Below are 19,576 nucleotides of genomic sequence, written 5' to 3' on the forward strand. Positions count from 1 at the left end.
CTCTTGGACTGTACTCCTTGGAGTTTAGAAGAATGAGGGGGGACCTCATAGAAACATTTCAAATGTTGAAAGGCATGGACAGAGTGGATGTGGCAAAGTTGTTTCCCATGGTGGGGGAGTCCAGTACGAGAGGACATGACTTGAGGATTGCAGGGCGCCCATTCAGAACAGAGATGTGAAAAGAAATTTTTAGCCAGAGGGTGGTGAATCTATGGAATTTGTTGCCACGGGCGGCAGTGGAGGCCAAGTCATTGGATGTATTTAAGGCAGAGATTGATAGGTATCTGAGTATTCAGGGCATCAAAGGTTATGGTGAGAAGGCGGGGGAATGGGACTAAAGGGGAGATTGGATCAGCTCATGATAAAATGGTGGAGCAGACTTGATGGGCCGAATGGCCGACCTGCTCCTTTGTCTTATGGTCTTATGGTCTTCTCCATAGATGCTGCTTAACTTATGGAGTTCTAGCAGCATGTTGTGTGTGGCTGAAGACTTCCAGCATCTGCAGAATGTCTTGTGTTTATACCATGCCATTGCTTCTCCCCAATACTTTCCAATGGGACTTTTGCCAGAAGATATTGCCGCTCATTATAAACAGGGACAGATGATCTTCCTATTTCCTCATAAAAGGGGGGTCTTCATTGTGGGTTGAGTTCAGATCCTTCTAATCATCGTTAACAGAATACAGACTGTCAAAGGACACCACCTTCCTCTCAGTATCCAACTGACATGGCAAAGTTTGTGCTGAGATCTACCTTCTGCATTTTGGAAGCACTGATTTCATGTTGATGAATCTAAATCAGAACTGATCCAAGTTAGAGTAGAAGTTAGTTTTAAGTTGCAGAATGTTTTGGTGGGGGGCAGGAGGTCAGAGTAGTTGCATCAAGGTTTGGTATAAATGCCCAAGAATGGAAAAGCCTGCAAACAGCCCATTTCATCACAGGAAAAACTCTTCCCTCCATTGAGCTCAGGTACCAAGAGCGTTGCCACAAAGAAAACAGCACCTGTGATCAAGGACACCCATTATCCAGGACATTCTTACTTCTCACTGCTGCCATCAGGAAGCAGTTACAGGTGATTTAGGACCAACCCCACCAGGTTCAGGAACAGTTATTGTCCTGAACGAATGTGATTCACTCACCACAACAATGAAATGATCATTGAACACAACCTATGGTCTCACTTCCAAGGACTCTACCACTCCTGTTAACAGTATCATTTATTTAAAAACGCTGAACACCTACATTCTGTCTGCCAGAGAAAGCAGGATCTCCCAGTGGCCACACATTTTAATTCCACATCCCATTCCCATTCTGATATGTCTATCCATGGCCTCCTCTACTGTCAAGATGAAGCCACGCTCAGGTTGGAGGAACAGGTCCTTGTATTCCGTTTGGGTAGCCTCCAACCTGATGGCATGAACATTGATTTCTCTAACTTCTGTTAATGCCCCTCCTCCCCTTCTTACCCCATCCCTGTTTTATTTATTCCCCCCTTTTTTTCTCTCTCTGTCCATCACTCTTTGCCTGTTGTCCATCTCCCGCTGGTGCTCCCCTTCCCCTTTCTTTCTCCCGAGGCCTCCCATCCCATGATCCTTTTCCTTCTCCAGCTCTGTATCCCTTTTGCCAATCACCTTTCCAGCTCTTAGCTTCAACCCTCCCCCTCCTGTCTTTTCCTATCATTTCAGATTTCCTCCTCGCCCTCCTACTTTCAAATCTCTTACTATCTTTTCTTTCAGTTAGTCCTGACGAAGGGTCTCAGCCCGAAATGTCGACAGTGCTTCTCCTATAGATGCTGCCTGGCCTGCTGCGTTCCACCAGCATTTTGTGTGTGTTGCTTGAGTATCATTTATTTACTTATTTATTGTTATTATTTGTTTCTTTTTTGTAGCTCATCTTTCGAACATTGGATGCTTATCAGTCTGTGTAGTTTTTCATTGATTCTATTGTACTTCTTTGATCTACTGTGAATGCCTGTGAGAAAATGATTTTACAGGGATGCTTAATTTAAAGATTAAAGCGGGCAGTAAGAGAGCCACAAACATTCACCTTATTTCTCTCTCCACAGATGCTGCCTGACCTGCTGATTGTTTCCAGATATTTCTGGATTTGTTTCAGATATCCAGTACCTGCAGTTTTCTGATTACCAGTATCTGTCTCTTTCTTTCTCCACAGATGCCGTCTGGCCTGCTTAGTGTCCTAGTGGTTTCTGGATTTGCTTCAGATTTCTAGCAGTTTTTACTGAATTTGCTCATTTGGTACCTTGCTGACTATGATGTTATGATAGAATAGATTAATTTGTTTGCAGTTAGTTTGTATGTGACCCACAATCTTAGTCTTTTCACCTGTCAGTTCAAGGTTCAGGTACGTACGCAGGAGGAGTGCAAGGGTCTACTCTGGATCCTTGATGAAGAGGTCTTAGTTGAAGGCTCTAAAGACACTGCAGTGCTCGATCGTCTCTGTTCCTATTTCGAGAAGAAAGGACTGGAAAAGGAAGGTAATAACAGCAGCACAAATAACAACCTATTTGTTTGTTAATGCATACCCTAGGAAATGTGTTAAGTATCGGGAACTGCAGTTTTAATTAGTTCCTTTAATTTGCACATTCAGAAAAATCAGCTGCAGTTCGAGATGGTTTATTGAGTAGAGAATCTGTAAAGGGAACATTGCTCACCTTCAATGTGCTTTTTGTAGATAATAGCTGCTCTTACTTTTAGGGTGATGTTACTATCATTGCATGTGGGTAATGAAGAACAGAATACTGACAGATACTTGCATTTTGTTGCTTCAGGAGGAAACCATTAGATCTTTTGAACACCTGCTTTTCCAACAGAGATTTCAACAAGTAAATTTATACAATAATCTAAAAGTGCACTGAATTGAATGAACTGTCCTGTTTAGATTCACCCACCCACAGGAATGATATCAATAAGCTTGAAAGAATACAGAGCAAATTGTTGCGACTTGAGGGCCTGGGCTATAGGCAAAGGTTGAATGATACTATTTCCCTGAAATGAAGTGAAATCCTATAGATGTACAAGAAACTATGAGGGGCATAGATAGGGTAAATACATGCAGACTACCACCCCCCCCCCCACTGAGGTTGGGTGAGAGAGATTAGATATAGAATTAGGGTGAAAGCATAAAGGTTTCTGATTTCTGAATGGTCCATGAAACCATGCTCACTCCCTCATTATATTGCTCTTTTTAGCCTACTGCATTATTTATTTTTATATAAATTTCTTATTGTGCCTTAATGTATATTTCTTGATGTTCCACTCTACTGCTGCTGCAAAACAACAAATTTCAGAACATCTCTAGAAACTTTCTAGTCTCTGGTGATTGCCTTTGGCAATTAGAGATTGGTCAGTATGACATTATGGGCATCACTGAGTTGTAGCTGCAAGAAGGCCATACTTGGGATCTTAACAAAGGATACACTTTGTATCAAAAGGACAGGCAGGAAGGCATAGGTAGTGTTGTGGCTCGATTGGGAAGAAAGTGTACATCATTAGAAAGAGGTGACATAGGGTCAGAGAATGTTGAATCTTTGTGGTTGGAGTAAAATCTTTGTGGAAACTGCAAGAGTAAAAAAAAACATTAATGGAATGATATAGGTCTTCAAATTGTAGCCAAGATATGGAGTTGGGATTGCAAAGGGAGCTGGAAAAGGCATGTAATAACAATAATGTCACAATTGTAATTGGGGACTTCAAAATGCAAGGGGATAGGGAAGATCAGGATGATATCGGATCACAAGAGAGGAAATTTGTTGAGTGCCTATGAGATGGCTTTTTAGAGCAGCTTGTACTTGAACCTACTCAGGGAAAGGATAATTTTGGATTGGCTATTATGTAATAACCTAGATCTTATAGGGGAGCTCAATGTAAAGGAACCCTTAGGAGACTGATCATAATATGATTGAATTCATACTGCAATTTGAGAGGAAGAAGCACAAGTCACATGATCTTTTAAGTATCCTGGGAAGCAAGGAAGGAAAACAAAAGAAAGGAATTTATAGCAGTGCACACAAAATGCTGGAGGGACTCAGCAGGCCAGGCAGCATCTATGATAAAGAGAACAGTCAACATTTCAGGCCGAAGTATTGACTGTACTCTTTTCCATAGATACTGCCTGGCCCGCTGAGTTCCTCCAGCAATGTGTGTGTTCATTGGATTTTTGGCATCTGCAGATTTTCTCATTTGTGAAAGAAGTTATAGGCCAGTTAGCCTAATATCAGTGGTTGGGAAAGTGTTGGTATCTATTATTAAGGATGAGGTTTTGGGGTACTTGGAGACTAATGATAAAATAAGTCAAAGTCAGCATGGTTTCTGTAAAGGGAAATCTTGCCTGTCAAATCTGTTGGAGTTCTTCGAGGAAGTAACAAGCAGGGTGGACAAAGGAAAAGCAATGGATGTCATTTACTTGGATTTTCAGAAGGGATTTGATAAGATGCCACACTTGAGGCTGCTTAACAAAATAAAATTCCATGGCTTTACAGGAAAGATACTGGCATGGATAGAGGAATGGCTGATAGGCAGGAGGCAGGGAGTAGGAATAAAGGGGACCTTTTCTGGTTGGCTGCCAGTAACTAGTGGTGTTCACCAGGGGTCAGTATTGGGACCGCTGCTTTTCACATTGAAAATGATTTAGATAGTGGAATTCATGGGTTTGTGGCAACATTTTCAGATGATATGAAGATAAGTAGAAGGGTAGATAGTGCTGAGAAAGCAATGCAATTGCAGCAGGAGAAATTGAAGGAGTGGGCAAAAAAGTGGCTGATAGAATACAGTAACATACACAAAATGCTGGAGGAACTCAGTAGGCTATGCAGCATCTATAGAAAAAAATACAGTCTATGTTTCAGGTAGAGACCCCTCAGCAGGACTGGAGAGAAAAAGATAAGGCGTAGATTTCAAAGGTCAAGGTGGGGAGAGTGAAGCACAAGGTGGTAGATGAAACCAGGTGAAGGCGGGATGAAGTAAATAGCTGGGAAGTTGATTGGTAAAAGAGATAGAGGGCTGGAGAAGGGGGGAGTCTGATAGGTTGGGATAGAAGGCCATGGAAGGACAGATAAAGTACACAAGGATGAATCCAGGAATGAAGGGGTTAACATATGAGGACCATTTGACAACTTTGGGCCTGTACACACTGGAATTTAGGAGAATGTTGGGGCAGGGAGATCTCATTGAAACCTACCCAATGTTGAAAGGACTAGATAGGTTGGATGTGGAGAGGATGTTTCTATGGTGAGGGCATCTAGAACGAGAGGGCACAGCCTGAAAGTTGAGGGGTGACCTTTTAGAACAGAGATACGCCAGAGGGTAGTGATTCTGTGGAATGCTCTGCCATAGATGGCGGTGGTGGCCTAGTCCATGGGTATATTTAAGATGGACGTAGATAATTTCCTGGTTGGTCAAGGCATCAAAGGATATGATGAGAAGGCAGGTGTAAGGGGTTGAGTGGGATCCGGAATCAGCCATGATGGAATGGTGGAGTAGACTCAATGGACTGAATGGCTTAATTCTGCTCCTATGACTTATGGTGACATGAACTCTTGTTGAACAAATATAGTAGCTGTAATATCAGCTCTGTACATTGGTTGAGTGATAATAAACTTGATTCTGATTCAATGGCAAACTACCTATTGACTGTTAGGCCACTGGCGTTTAGGGCAGTGATGAAGGCCTCCATATCTGACAGTGTTCAGGGCTTCCTTCATCATGTCAGTAGCTTGGTTTTCACTACTGTCAGACATGCAAGTCCTGGGTGGAGACTCATGAACACTGTCACACTCAGATGTAGAAGGATTCTTCATTGTTGTTTCCATAACAGTTTGGTTTTACCAGTCAGGATCGTTAGCCCTAAGCTGAACCTCCCCAGACCTGGAGGAACGGTAGACCATTCCTTTCCTCTAGTCTGTCCTCTAACTATTGACCTATTTGGCATGGGTGACCCTACCAAGAGCCAAAGCATAAAGTCCTGACTCCAGCCAACATAGCTCTCCAGATCATTGAAGAATGCAAGCCTCCCAACCATAACAAGCTTGTAATCCTCTTGGAGGCTAAAAACAATCTGAGGGGAGGTTTCTTCACTCAAAGGGTAGTGAGAGTGTGGAACAAGCTGCCAATAGAAGTGGTGTATTGTGTTCAATTGCAATATTGAAGAGGAATTATAGATCTGCACATGGATGGGAGCGGTATGGAGGGCTATGTTCTAGGATCTGGTAGATGAGACAGGACTATAATTCTGTGCTGTAGTACTCTGACTCTATTCGGCCTTAATCTTTTTTCCAGTCTGTTACAGAGATTCTGTTTCTGAAGCTGACATACAAGTAGAAACTGTGTACTCAGGGTTTCCTCCAAAGGCAGAGCTACAAAGGGCAGTTGCTCAGAGCAAAATTCATAGGTCTGTGATGGGGTCAAACTTTCAGACAGACTTTAATTAGGTCCTTCTTTTCAATAGAAAGTGGATGTGTGTTTATACAACACCTCATTTCCTGAGGAAGTACAAAAGCAGACTGTAAAACTTTTAGAGTTATTATGTAGCAGAAGAGCAAATTTGTAGGCAGCAAGATTGGGGAGTTCCAGGATTACAGTCAAGGTCTACTGGGATGTACAGGAAGGTGAAGTCGAGTCTGAATGGACGGACCTGTCATGATCTTGTTAAGTAGATTCTTGGGACAGATCCTCTTTCCATTTCTTTATTTATAGAAACTATTGCACTTTCAAACAGTTCCTACTTCAATAATGTCTCTCTAAAAAAAACTAATTTCCATTTGGTTTGTGACTGAATCTGAACATGAACAGGGAAAAAATAGACCAAAGTGATACAGGGACTGCAGAAGAAATGCTTAATACTCATAAGTATTTAGGTGCTGTTTTTATGCTGATTAAGGAGTCAAGTTATCCACAGGGCATCTCACTCACAAAACTGAAACCTCCCCCACGGCCCCCCCATCTGACTAAGAGATAGGGAGGCAAGTTTCTGCCAATCATCACTTCCTGGGAGAATTTGTCAAATGATGTGCTAATTCTCCTTCTCTTTTGATCTAATCTGCTGACACAAGTTGTGGGGAGGGGGTAGCTGTGCTCATTCACCTGTAGGGAAAGCAGTGGCATCTCCTGGGAGATGACTGCCACTGACAACATCCTACTGTTGAGCCATCAGGGCAAAAATGTCAGGGATTTGCAAAGACAAGATGTCAACCAGGGGCCACATTCTTGCATCTATACCAGAAGCTTATGGGTTGCAGCCCCACCCTAGAGACTTGAACATAAGTTCATAGGTTGTCAAGGATCCTTATTGAATATTACAGTCAGGCGTGTGTCAGGAAATACAAACTGAGAGCCCATCTGTTCTTTCAGGTGGACTTTTGCATCATCCCCTGATCAACATCTAAATTAGATTATCTGATTATTATTTCTTTGCTGTGTGTGGGATCTTCCTGTGCAGAAATTTGTTGTCATGTTTCCTAGGTGATAAAAGCAGCTGGACCTCAAAAGTACTCCATTGGATGACTAGTGCTTGAGATGTTCTGAAAGTATGATAGAAACATAGAAAATATACGGCACAATACAGGCCCTTTGGCCCACAAAGCTATGCCGAACATGCCCCTACCTTAGAACTACCTAGGCTTTACCCATAGCCCTCTATTTTTCTAAGCTCCATGTAGCCATCCAGGAGTCTCTTAAAAGACCCTATCGATTCTGGCTCCACCACTGCTGCTGGCAGCCCATTCCACACACTGTGTAAAAAACTTACCCCTGACATCTCCTCTGTGCCTACTTCCAAGCACCTTAAAACTACGCCCTCTCATGCTAGCCATTTCAGCCCTGAGGAAAAGCCTCTGACATGATCAATGCCTCTCATTACCTTGTACACCTCTACCAGGTCACCTCACATCCTCTGTTGCTCCAAGGAGAAAAGGCCAAGTTTACTCAACCTATTCTCATAAGGCATGCTCCCCAATCCAGGCAACATCCTTGTAAATCTCCTCTGCACCTTTTCTATGGTTTCCACATCCTTCCTATAGTGAGGTGACCAGAATTGAGCACAGTACTCCAAGTGGGGTCTGACCAGGGTCCTATATAGCTGCAACATTACCTCTCGGCTCTTAAACACAATCCCACGATTGATGAAGACCAATGCACCGTATGCCTTCTTACCCACAGAGTCAACCTGCATAGCAGCTTTGAGTGTCCTATGGACTCAGACCCCAAGATCCTTCTGATCCTCCTCACTGCCAAGAGTCTTGCCATTAATACTATATTCTGCCATCATATTTGACCTACCAAAATGAACCACATCACACTTATCTGGGTTGAACTCCATCTGCCACTTCTCAGCCCAGTTTTGCATCCTATCAATGACCCGTTGTAACCTCTGACCGCCCTCCACACTATCCACAACAACCCCAGCCCTTGTGTCATCAGTAAATTTACTAACCCCTCCCTCCACTTCCTCATCCTGGTCACTTATAAAAATCACAAAGAGTAGTGGTCCCAGCACAGATCCCTGAGGCACCGAGATGGATTCTTAGAACAGCTTGTACTGGAGCCTACCAGGGAGAAGGCAATTCTAGATTTAGTGTTGTGCAATGAACCAGATTTGATCAGGGACCTCGAGGTAAAGGAACCATTAGGAGGTAGTGACCATAATATGATATGTTTTAACCTACAATTTGAGAAGGAGAAGGGAAAATCGGATGTGTGAGTATTACAGTTGAACAAAGGGAACTATGGAGCTATGAGGGAGGAGCTGGCCAAAGTTCAATGGAACAATACCCTAGCAGGGAAGACAGTGGAACAATGGCAAGTATTTCTGGGAATAATGCAGAAGGTGCAGGATCGGTTCATTCCAAAGAGGAAGAAAGATCCTAAGGGGAGTAAGGGGCGGCCGTGGCTGATGAGGGAAGTAAACAACAGTATAAAAATAAAAGAGAAGTATAACATAGCAAAGGTGAGCGGGAAACCGGAGGACTGGGAAGCTTTAAAAGAGCAACAGAAAATAACAAAAAAGGCAATAAGCCAAGAAAAAATGAGGTACGAAGGTAAACTAGCCAAGAATATAAAGGAGGATAGTAAATGCTTCTTTAGGTATGTGAATAGCAAAAAAATAGTTAAGACCAAAATTGGGCCATTGAAGACAGAAACAGGTGAATTTATTATGGGGAACAAGGAAATGGCAGACGAGTCGAACAGGAACTTTGGATCTGTCTTCACTAGGGAAGACACAAACAATCTCCCAGATGTAATAGTGGCCAAAGGAACTAGGGTAAAGGATGAACTGAAGGAAATTTATATTAGGCAAGAAATGGTGTTGGATAGACTGTTGAGTCTGAAGGCTGATGTCCCCGGGATCTGATGGTCTGCATCCCAGGGAACTTAAAGAGGTGGCTCTAGAAATCGTGGACACATTGGTAATCATTTTCCAATGTTCTATAGATTCAGGAACAGTTCCTGCTGATTGGAGGGTGGCTAATGTTGTCCCACTTTTCAAGAAAGGAGGGAGAGAGAAAACAAGGAATTATAGACCGGTTAACCTGACGTCAGTGGTGGGAAAGATGCTGGAGTCAATTATAAAAGAGGAAATTACGACACATTTGGATAGTAGTAGAAGGATCAGTCTGAGTCAGCATGGATTTATGAAGAGAAAATCATGCTTGACTAATCTTCTGGAGTTTTTTGAGGATGTAACTATGAAAATGGACAAGGGAGAGCCAGTGGATGTAGTGTACCTGGACTTCCTGAAAGCTTTTGATAAAGTCCCACATAGGAGATTAGTGGGCAGAATTAGGGCACATGGTATTGGGGGCAGAGTACTGACATGGATTGAAAATTGGCTGGCTGACGGGAAACAAGGAGTAGTGATTAACAGGTCCCTTTCGGAATGGCAGGCTGTGACCAGTGGGGTACCGCAAGGTTTGGTGCTGGGACCACAGCTGTTTACAATATACATTAATGATTTAGATGAAGGGATTAAAAGTAACATTAGCAAATTTGCTGATGACACAAAGCTGGGTGGCAGTGTGAAATGTCAGGAGGATGTTATGAGAATGCAGGGTGACTTGGACAGGTTGGGTGAGTGGGCAAATGTATGGCAGATGCAGTTTAATGTGGATAAATGTGAGGTTATCCACTTCTGTGGCAAGAACGGGAAGGCAGATTACTATCTAAATGGAGTCAAGTTAGGAAAAGGGGAAGTACAATGAGATCTAGGTGTTCTTGTACATCAGTCAATGAAAGCAAGCATGCAGGTACAGCAGGCAGTGAAGAAAGCTAATGGCATGCTGGCCTTTATAACAAGAGGAATTGAGTATAGGAGTAAAGAGGTCCTTCTGCAGCTGTATAGGGCCCTGGTGAGACCCCACCTGGAGTATTGTGCGCAGTTTTGGTCTCCAAATTTGAGGAAGGACATTCTTGCTATTGAGGGAGTGCAGCGTAGGTTCACAAGGTTAATTCCCGGAATGGCGGGACTGTCATATGTTGAAAGATTGGAGCGACTGGGCTTGTATACACTGGAATTTAGAAGGATGAGAGGGGATCTGATTGAAACATATAAGATTATTAAGGGATTGGACACTGGAGGCAGGAAGCATGTTACCGTTGATGGGTGAGTCCAGAACTAGAGGCCACATTTTAAGAATAAGGGGTAGGCCATTTAGAACAGAGTTGCGGAAAAACTTTTTCACCCAGAGAGTGGTGGATATGTGGAATGCTCTGCCCCAGAAGGCAGTGGAGGCCAAGTCTCTGGATGCATTCAAGAGAGAGTTAGATAGAGCTCTTATAGATAGCGGGGTCAAGGGGTATGAGGAGAACGCCGGAACGGGGTACTGATTGTGTATGATCAGCCATGATCACAGTGAATGGCGGTGCAGGCTAGAAGGGCCGAATGGCCTACTCCTGCAACTACTGTCTATTGTCTATTGTCACACCACTGGTCACCAGCTTCCATGCAGAATATGACCTGTCTACAACCACTCTTTGCCTTCTGTGGGCAAGCCAGTTCTGGATCCACAAAGCAATGTCCCTTTAATCTCATGCCTCCTTACTTTCTCAACAGCCTTGCATGGAGTACCTTATCAAATGCCTTGCTAAAATCCATATACACAACATCTACGCTCTACCTTCATCAATGTACTCAGTCACATCCTCAAAAAATTCAATCAGGCTCGTAAGGCATGACCTGACTTTGACAAAGCCATGCTGATTATTTCTAATCATATTATGCCTCTCCAAATATTCATAAATCCTGCCTCTCAGGATCTTCTCCATCAACTTACCAACCACTGAAGTAAGACACACTGGCCTATAATTTCCTGGGCTAACCCTACTCCCTTTCTTGAATAAGGGAACAACATCCACAACCCTTCAGTCCTTCAGAACCTCTCCCATCCTCATTGAAGATGCAAAGATCATTGCCAGAGGCTCAGCATTCTCCTCTCTCCCTTCCCATAGTAGTCTGGGGTACATCCTGTCTGGTCCCGGTGACTTATCCAACTTGATGCTTTCCAAAAGCTCCATCACATCCTCTTCCTTAATATCTACATCCTCACGCTTTTCAGTCCACTGCCAGTTATCCCTACAATTTCCAAGATCTTTTTCCGTAGTGAGTACTGATGCAAAGTATTCATTAAGTACCTCCGCTATTTTCTCCAATTCCATACACAGGGAGATGACGAGCAGTTCCTTCTATAATTCAGCTGTATTTTTTGACTGCTGAAAACTTATTTGCCTGTAATTTCTAAAGGGATTGATTGGGAGATCCATGAAACTAGCCCTGTAACTCTCCTGCATCACATACAAAATGGAGGACCTCAGCAGGTCAATCAGCTGTTGGAAGGTTGCTGGGGCTCCATGTAACCCAAATAGCATGACAGTGAAAAGAAAGAGGCCAAGGGGAGTGCTGAATGCAGTGTACTCGCAAGAGTCCTTTGCCAGCAGGATTTGCCAGCAACTCTGCAGAGTTCAATGGTTGTTATAATTTGGCATGGCCCAACCTTTCCAGCAGCTCATCAGTCCACGGCATGCGGTAGGCATTGAACTTGAAGACGGTGTTGATTTTTGGAAGTCAATGCAAACCCCCAGGAGCCCATCAGGCTTGGACACACTCACCACCACGCTGCACCACTCACTCGGAGGGCTCAATCACTCCCAGGTTCAACATGTTGCAGATCTCAGCCTCCAGTGGTTCCACCAACCTCTCTGGGACTCGATAAGGTTGCTGCCTGATGGGGTTGTTGTCCTTCAAGTGACTGGTGTTTGCTTGATTTTTGTTGGGTCAGTGCGGAACTGGAAGGGAGAGAAGTTCCAATGGAATACTTTGTTCAGCCCCTCTTGTTGAGGGGGTCAGATGGCCCAAGTTGAGCTTTGGAGAAGCACTACAAGACTGCAGGTCTTCAGCCGTGCCTCCTCAGTCTTCCTCCAATTGTTGGACCATTCAGGCCCTCTTTCCTTCCACTCCCTCAGCAGGATATATCTGAGAAGCCTTTCCTTCCTCCAGATGGAACACTTCATAGATGGCTGGAAGGCCCCTGCCACTTGCCAAGAGTTTGTTGGAGGAGATATGAAGTAGCAGAAGGACCTTTTGGGCAGGGGTGAACTCACGTTACTGTGCCTTAGGGTCATGGGCCCTCTCCAGATTGCACCGAGTCTCCCCTCTGGAAGCCTCCAGGCAATCCCTCATTTGTAAAACACAAGAGACAATGCCCTCACCAATACGTGAGCTCAAACAGGAAGAAGCCGGTTGATGCTTGGGTAACCTCCTGATGTGCAAAGAGGAGGAAAGGCAGCCACTTATCCTGGTCTCTTCCTGGGTCAGACACAAACTTCCTCAGCATGTTCTTGAGGGTTTGATTAAACCTTTCAACAAGGCTGTCAGTTTGGGGGTGGTAGGGTATGGTGCGGATACCTAGTTGATGATGTAACAGGCAGGAGGCATGAGATGAAATTGGTGCCTTAGCCAGTTAAAATTTCTTCAGGGAGACGAGTTGTATTAAGTCAGCAGTGATTTTAGGGGTAGTGATGGAACACAGAGGGTTGGCCTCAGGGAACCAGGTAGCAGTGTTGAAATGACCAAATATAACAGAAACCGGAGCTGCTTTCCTCTAGAGGGCCTGCAATGTCCATAGCAACACATCTGAATGGGGTGGTTATGATGGGCAAAGGCTGAAGTGGGCTCTGTCAGTGTAAGATGTGGTTGGTCTTTTGGCACACAGGTAGGAAGTACAATATTGCTGGACATCAGCAAACACAGATGGCCTATAGACTCTGTGGCTTACTCTCAGGTAGGTTTACTGCTGACCCAAATGGCCAAGCCAGGTTTGAGGTGAGCGAGATGTAAAGCAAGGGGCCTGCAACAGGTGGATATTACCAATCGGTTGTCAGGGGTACCTGCTAGATACAGGATGTTATTTTCCAGCACATAACTATCTTTATAGCTAAAAGACCCCTCGTCATCCTCCCCCTTCACCCAAGTATACAGAGTTTGTGAGGCCACAGGTTTTCAGCCGTGTCTCCTCAGTCTTCCTCCAATTGTTGGACCATTCAGGCCCACAGAGTTTGCCATGTTTGTGAGGACCTCCCACTGATCTGTGGTGAGGTTTGTGGTGATCAGGTATACCTAATGCTTTCTCCAGGTTGCATTTATGACATGATTTACCCCCCTCAAATAGGCTATCAGCCACTGCTGGCAGTGGATCCAACCCAGCTTCAGTTTGGGACCATGTCAACACAGGTTAAAACAAGATTGCAGTGGAGTCAACGTTACCCAATAAATCTAGTAGGACTAGTAAATTTCTACCAATTACCACATCTTCTGGCAAATCATCAACCATGCTCATCTGAGGTAGGTATACATTGTTCACATCAGAGCAACATCAGCAATAGGATAACTTTTAACATCCCCATGTGCACATTGAATCATAGTGTTTGCAGTAATCAACAAGATTAGGGGGTACAAATTCTGTTCTGAGCAAGGTAACCATACTTCTTGTATCCAAGAGAGCATGCAATCTCTGCCCATTCACCAGGACTGGTATTGCAGCAGAACATTTTACCTGGCTCCCTGCACCCCTCATGGCAAACAGCCACCCCTATCTCTAGCAATGAGACATGGGACAACCCTTGGGACATGACAATAGCTGAACAGTTTAAGTTTTATATAAAAAAAGAAAGCACAAGCAGAAGCTTTGTGACCGACTTGTCGACAGTGCTAGCACGCGAGGAGAGTTTTAGGTTTTACGTTGTCTAGTGTCTCTGATTTGTGGACCAGGGTTACCTGCAAGTGGTCGCCACTCCCGTGACTGAGCAGAAGATGATAGGGGTGCTCCTCTCTGGGCGTTGATGTACTGCTGGGCCAGCTGCGCAACAACCAGTCCATTGGAGGGCTTGTGTTCTTGGATCCATGTATGAGCGTTCCCCAGCAAGACCTGCAGCAGCTCCTAGAGGATGATGATTTCACCGATCTCTTCCTTACCATGGACCTGTGGCCTCATCCAGCACCAGGAGAGTCATTTCAGGCAGTGGTAGATTTCCTTTAGTGACTCCTCCAGAACCTCAGTCGATAGGTCTCTGGCGAAATGTTGAATTTTGCCAGGAGGGGCCAGAGTAACAGTTGAACCTTTCCTCATCTGTGGCCAAGTAGGCGTCAGTACTCTGGGATGAGATGACGTGCCCACGTCTTGACCAGCCATTCAAACTGCAGGAGTTAATTCTCCATATCCTCACCCTCTTGGAAGACTGACATCTTGGGTGATGTTCAGGCAAAGTCTCGGCATCTTGGTTCAGGTGTGGACACCAGTTGCTGGGAAGGCACCTGTGGTGGCTGTGAAGGCTGGGCCTGCATACCAGGAGGCTCAGATAGACAGCATGGGGGTGCTGGTGGTGGAAGCAGTATTCTCGGGCTGTCGCTCTCCGAGAGGTCTGGAGACGTTATAAACCTTGGAGACCCTGATGCGGTGGGAGCTCCCGGGTCCCCGGTGGTGGAGCTCTGGTTTGTAGCTCCCGCAGAAGCATTTCTCCCCAGAGAGGAGCTGACCGGGAAGAACTGCCAGCTCCGACATCCCCACAGACTTCTGCGGCTCCTCAGGAGGACCGCGATGTGCCTTAGGCCGGGCACCTTGGGTCACGTACTCTTACATCGTGTCCCACCGTCCGTCCTCAGGAGACTCCATCGCTGGAGCATCTGACTTTACCCTGATCTTCTGTGAGCGCATTGCCGCTCTTTTTGACACCTTCACCCCTTTTCGGTTTACCATGCCACCGCTGCCACCATGTCAGGTGCTGGAGGATTGGGGGATACGTCATGTAGTTCCGTTGTTTAAAAAAGGCTCAAAGAGTAAGCCGGAAAATTATAGGCTGGTAAATTTGACGTCGGTAGTAGGTAAATTATTGGAAGGAATACTAAGAGACAAGAGATACTAAGAGATCTACAAGTATTTGGATAGACAGGGACTTAATAGAAAAAGTCAGCATGGCTTTGTGCGTGGTAGGTCATGTTTAACCGATCTGTTAGAGTTTTTCGAGGAAGTGACCAGGAAAGTGGATGAAGGGAAGGCAGTGAATGTTGTCCACATGGACTTCAGTAAGGCCTTTGACAAGGTCCCTCATGGGAGGTCAGTTAGGAAGATTCAGTCGCTAGGTATACATGGAGAGTTAGTAAATTGGATTAGACAATGGCTCAATGGAAGAAGTCAGAGGATTGCTTCTCTGAGTGGAGGCCTGTGACTACTGGTGTGCCACAGGGATCAGTGCTGGGTTCATTGTTATTTGTCATCTGTATCAATGATCTAGATGATAATATGGCAAATTGGGTCAGCAAATTTGCTGATGATACAAAGATTGGAGGTGTAGTGGACAGTGAGGAATGTTTTCAAAGCTTGCAGAGGGATTTGGACCAGTTGGAGGAATGGGCTGCAAAATGGCAGATGGAGTTTAATGCGGACAAGTGTGAGGTATTGAACTTCAGAAGGTCAAACCAAGGTAGAACATACAAGGAAAATGGTAGGACACTGAGGAGTGCAGTAGAACAGAGGGATCTGGGAGTACAGATACATAATTCCCTAAAAGTGGCGTCACAAGTAGATAGGGTCGTAAAGAGAGCTTTTGGTACATTGGCCTTTATAAATCAAAATATTGAGTATAAAAGTTGGAATGTAATGGTGAGGTTGTATAAGACATTGGTGAAACTAAATTTGGAGTATTGTGTGCAGTTTTGGTCACCTAATTACAGGAAGGATATTAATAAGGTTGAAAGAGTGCAGAGAAGGTTTACAAGGATGTTACCGGGACTTGAGAAACTGAGTTACAGAGAAAGGTTGAATAGGTTAGGACTTTATTCCCTGGAGCGTAGGAGAATGAGGGGTGATTTGATAGAGGTGTATAAAATTATGATGGTTATAGATAGAGAGAATGCAAGCAGGCTTTTTTCACTGAGGCTAGGGGAGAAAAAACCCAGAGGTCATGGGTTAAGGGTGAAGGGGGAAAAGTTTAAAGGGAACATTAGGGGGGGGGGCTTCTTCACACAGAGAGCGGTGGGAGTGTGGAATCAGCTGCCAGATGAAGTGGTGAATGCGGACTCACTTTTGACATTTAAGAAAAACTTGGACAGGTACATGGATGAGAGGTGTATGGAGGGATATGGGCCAGGTGCAGCTCAGTGGGACTAGGCAGAAAAATGGTTCAGCACAGCCAAGAAGAGCCAAAAGGCCTGTTTCTGTGCCATAATGTTCTATGGTTCTATGTACCACACATCACTATCAGGTGATGTAAGCGTGCCGACGAGGGTTACCAGATGGGGGACAAACAGATGCAGGTCACAACAGGACGTTGCTGCCAGGGGAAAAAATGCTAAAATTACTCAAAAGTTGTGAAGTAAAAGAAGCATTTACAAATGGAAAGAAACACGTGCAAAAATTAGCAACACACTTTATCTTTAACTTCCCAACGTAACTATTCACCGACCACCATCTCCAACCTCCATGCCTCTCCAGACTGCACGTTTTATTCTGCTTCTGTCTGGCTGAGAAGGACCAGGAAATTCTACTGTTGATCTGGGGAGGGGGGGTTCTCACCTGACCAGACCATAAGAATTATTTCAGATGCAGAAATGGAACATTTTAAATAGGTATTATAAAATCCTAGAGTTTTACTTTACAACAAATGTCTTAGTTAAATTTATAGACCAGTGTCCACATGCTCAGATGAACATAAAAGAATAATAACCCCCCCCCCCCCATCCACCAGTGGTGTGGCCTGTGTAGGGCGAGGTATGCCTGCTCCCACTAACTCAAGCATTATTTCAGGACACCCCAAACTGTCCCTCGGGTCTTTCGGGGCCATTCTGCTGTCTACAACCAATGTAACCATGTGACTGAAAATAAATGAAGCTGTTGGAATGCCTGTGGCTAAAATCTTTATTTTTCAGTAAATTGTAAGCCAAGCCAGTAATTGTTTTGCTGTTGGGGTGTGAAAATGGTGAACTCCCAAGATCTGCAGAACAGGAGGGCAAAGTGTGTGAACTAGTGGGGAAACTAGACCAGGGACAGAACGAGGAGGGTTGACTAACTGGGGAAAAGGGCAAGGTAGCAGGAGAATTAACATTGCCAACCTGTTCTTTCACAGTGTTCCTCAAGATTTCCAGCATCCGCAGAATCTCTGGTGTTCTGTAACATTCCTCCCCCTTTGCCCTTCTCACGAGTAGATGGCTATTCCCATCAACACGCCTTCAGATGTTCTGTAGTTCTTGAGAGCTGATGGATGAGGGCTCTTGTCTGAAACCTTTGGGATATATTGTGTTCACAGAGAAGCAGCCGATACGGAGGTGCGAGCAGGAGCAGCAGTTTGTGATCGCCCATCAACTTGGCATGTGCCCTGTGAGGTACGACTTGGCGGGCTGGATCAATAAGGCCAAACCCAACCAGTCGCTGGAGAACGCCAGTCAGCTGCTGCAGGAATCCAGAAAGTAAGTAATGTGGCCTGTCATCTCAGTAAGTTGCAGAGATCCGTAATTCCTTGAAAGTGGCGTCACAGATAAACAAAGCTCTCCAGAGTTTTTGGCACTTCAGCCTACATGAATCAAAATGTTGAGTACAGGTGGTAGGCTGTTATATTGAAGTTGTATTAGATGCTGATTAGGTCTAGTTTGGAGTATTATGTGCAGTTCTGATCGCCTGCCTACAGAAAAGCTATCAATGAGATTGAAAGTGTGCAGAGAAAATTTAGAAGGATGTTGCCAGGATTTGAGGAACTGAGTTTTAGGGAAAGGTTGAATAGGTTAGGACTTTATTGTCTGGAATGTAGGAGAATCAGGGGTGATTTGATAGAGGTATACAACATTATGAGGGGTATAAATAAGTTAAATACAAACAGGTTTTTTTCCACGGAGGTTGGGTGAGACTGGAACTAGAGGTCATAGGTTAATGAGCTGCTGTATTTGATCAGTTGTGCAAGATTCCATTTACTGGTTGCAGTATTCGGAATATTCCAGTCAGGAATATGCTATCAATTCTCACACATTTGAAGTTGAACTTTGTATTTTGTGTCACCTTTGGATATGTACTGGTTTATTATTGTTACATGTACTGAGATAGAGCAAAAACTTTCACTGGTGAGACTTCGAAACAGATCATTCCACACGTAAGTATATTGAGGTTGTAAAAAGGAAAATAGAACACAGAATGTCATGTTATTGATGCATCATCAATAACTCTCGGAGACGTGAGGCGAGATATAGGCTTTTATTGGCTGGAAGAAAGAACAAGCAGCAATTGACCACCACACTACATCCTGGAGACTGAGGCCGGGGCTGTGTCTCCAATCTCCTTTATACTGGGGTCTGTGGGAGGAGCCACGGTCAGTGGGAGGAACCACAGGAGCAGTCAGCGGGGGGGGGGGGGGTGTCCAGACAGGTATATGTAGTTCACCACAGTTATGGTTGCAGAAAGAGTGCAGTGAAGATGGAAAATAAAATGCAAATGCCGTAATGAGGCAAATAGGGAGATCAAAAGTTCACCTTTTAGCATTTGGGAGGTCCATTTAAGGTCTGATAATAGTGGAATAGAAACAGATTTGGAGCTTAGTGTATCTGTTTTCAAGTCTTGGTCTTTCCTTCCCAATGAGAGAGCAGAGAAGAGAGAATGACAGGGTTGGGAGGAGCCTTTGATTATGTTGATTGCTTTCCTGAGGCAGTCAGTGGAACAGAGGCTGGATGGCCTGATGGACTGGCTGTGTTCACATTCCTCTGCAGTTTCTTGCAGTCGTGGGCAGAGTAGTTGCCACACCAAGCTGTGATGCTCTTCTGTAAACACTGTAAGAGTCATTGGGGACATGGTGAGCTTCCTCAGTCTTCTAACAAAGTAGAGGGGCCAGTGAGCTTTTATGGTTGTGATGGTCCATTTCTTATCCACCTTGCTGATGAAAACAAATTTCTTTTTTTTCTACCCTTGAAAAATGGGGAACATTTCTTTAGTACACCACACTTTCTGTTCTTCATGAGGTACATGTCAAAGAAATGTTTTTGGGGGCAGTAATGTTTGACAAATATTTCAAATTCTGATGCATAAAGTCTCAGGCCATCA

At 44.5% G+C, this 19,576-nt stretch overlaps 1 protein-coding gene across 6 annotated transcripts in view; it reads left to right on the forward strand.

Annotated features, from left to right (window-relative positions):
• LOC140738519 (unconventional myosin-XVIIIb-like) overlaps nt 1-19,576 on the forward strand; it is a 680,390-nt gene that overhangs the window by 324,801 nt on the left and 336,013 nt on the right. For all 6 annotated transcript variants that reach the window (XM_073065895.1, XM_073065893.1, XM_073065892.1 and 3 more), the window contains 2 exons: nt 2,350-2,494; nt 17,802-17,961. In XM_073065895.1, coding sequence (XP_072921996.1) covers nt 2,350-2,494; nt 17,802-17,961 — 305 coding nt within the window. The remainder of the gene's footprint in view (nt 1-2,349; nt 2,495-17,801; nt 17,962-19,576) is intronic.

This window comes from Hemitrygon akajei, chromosome 14 (genome assembly GCF_048418815.1).
Source record: "Hemitrygon akajei chromosome 14, sHemAka1.3, whole genome shotgun sequence".
Lineage (NCBI taxonomy): Eukaryota > Metazoa > Chordata > Chondrichthyes > Myliobatiformes > Dasyatidae > Hemitrygon > Hemitrygon akajei.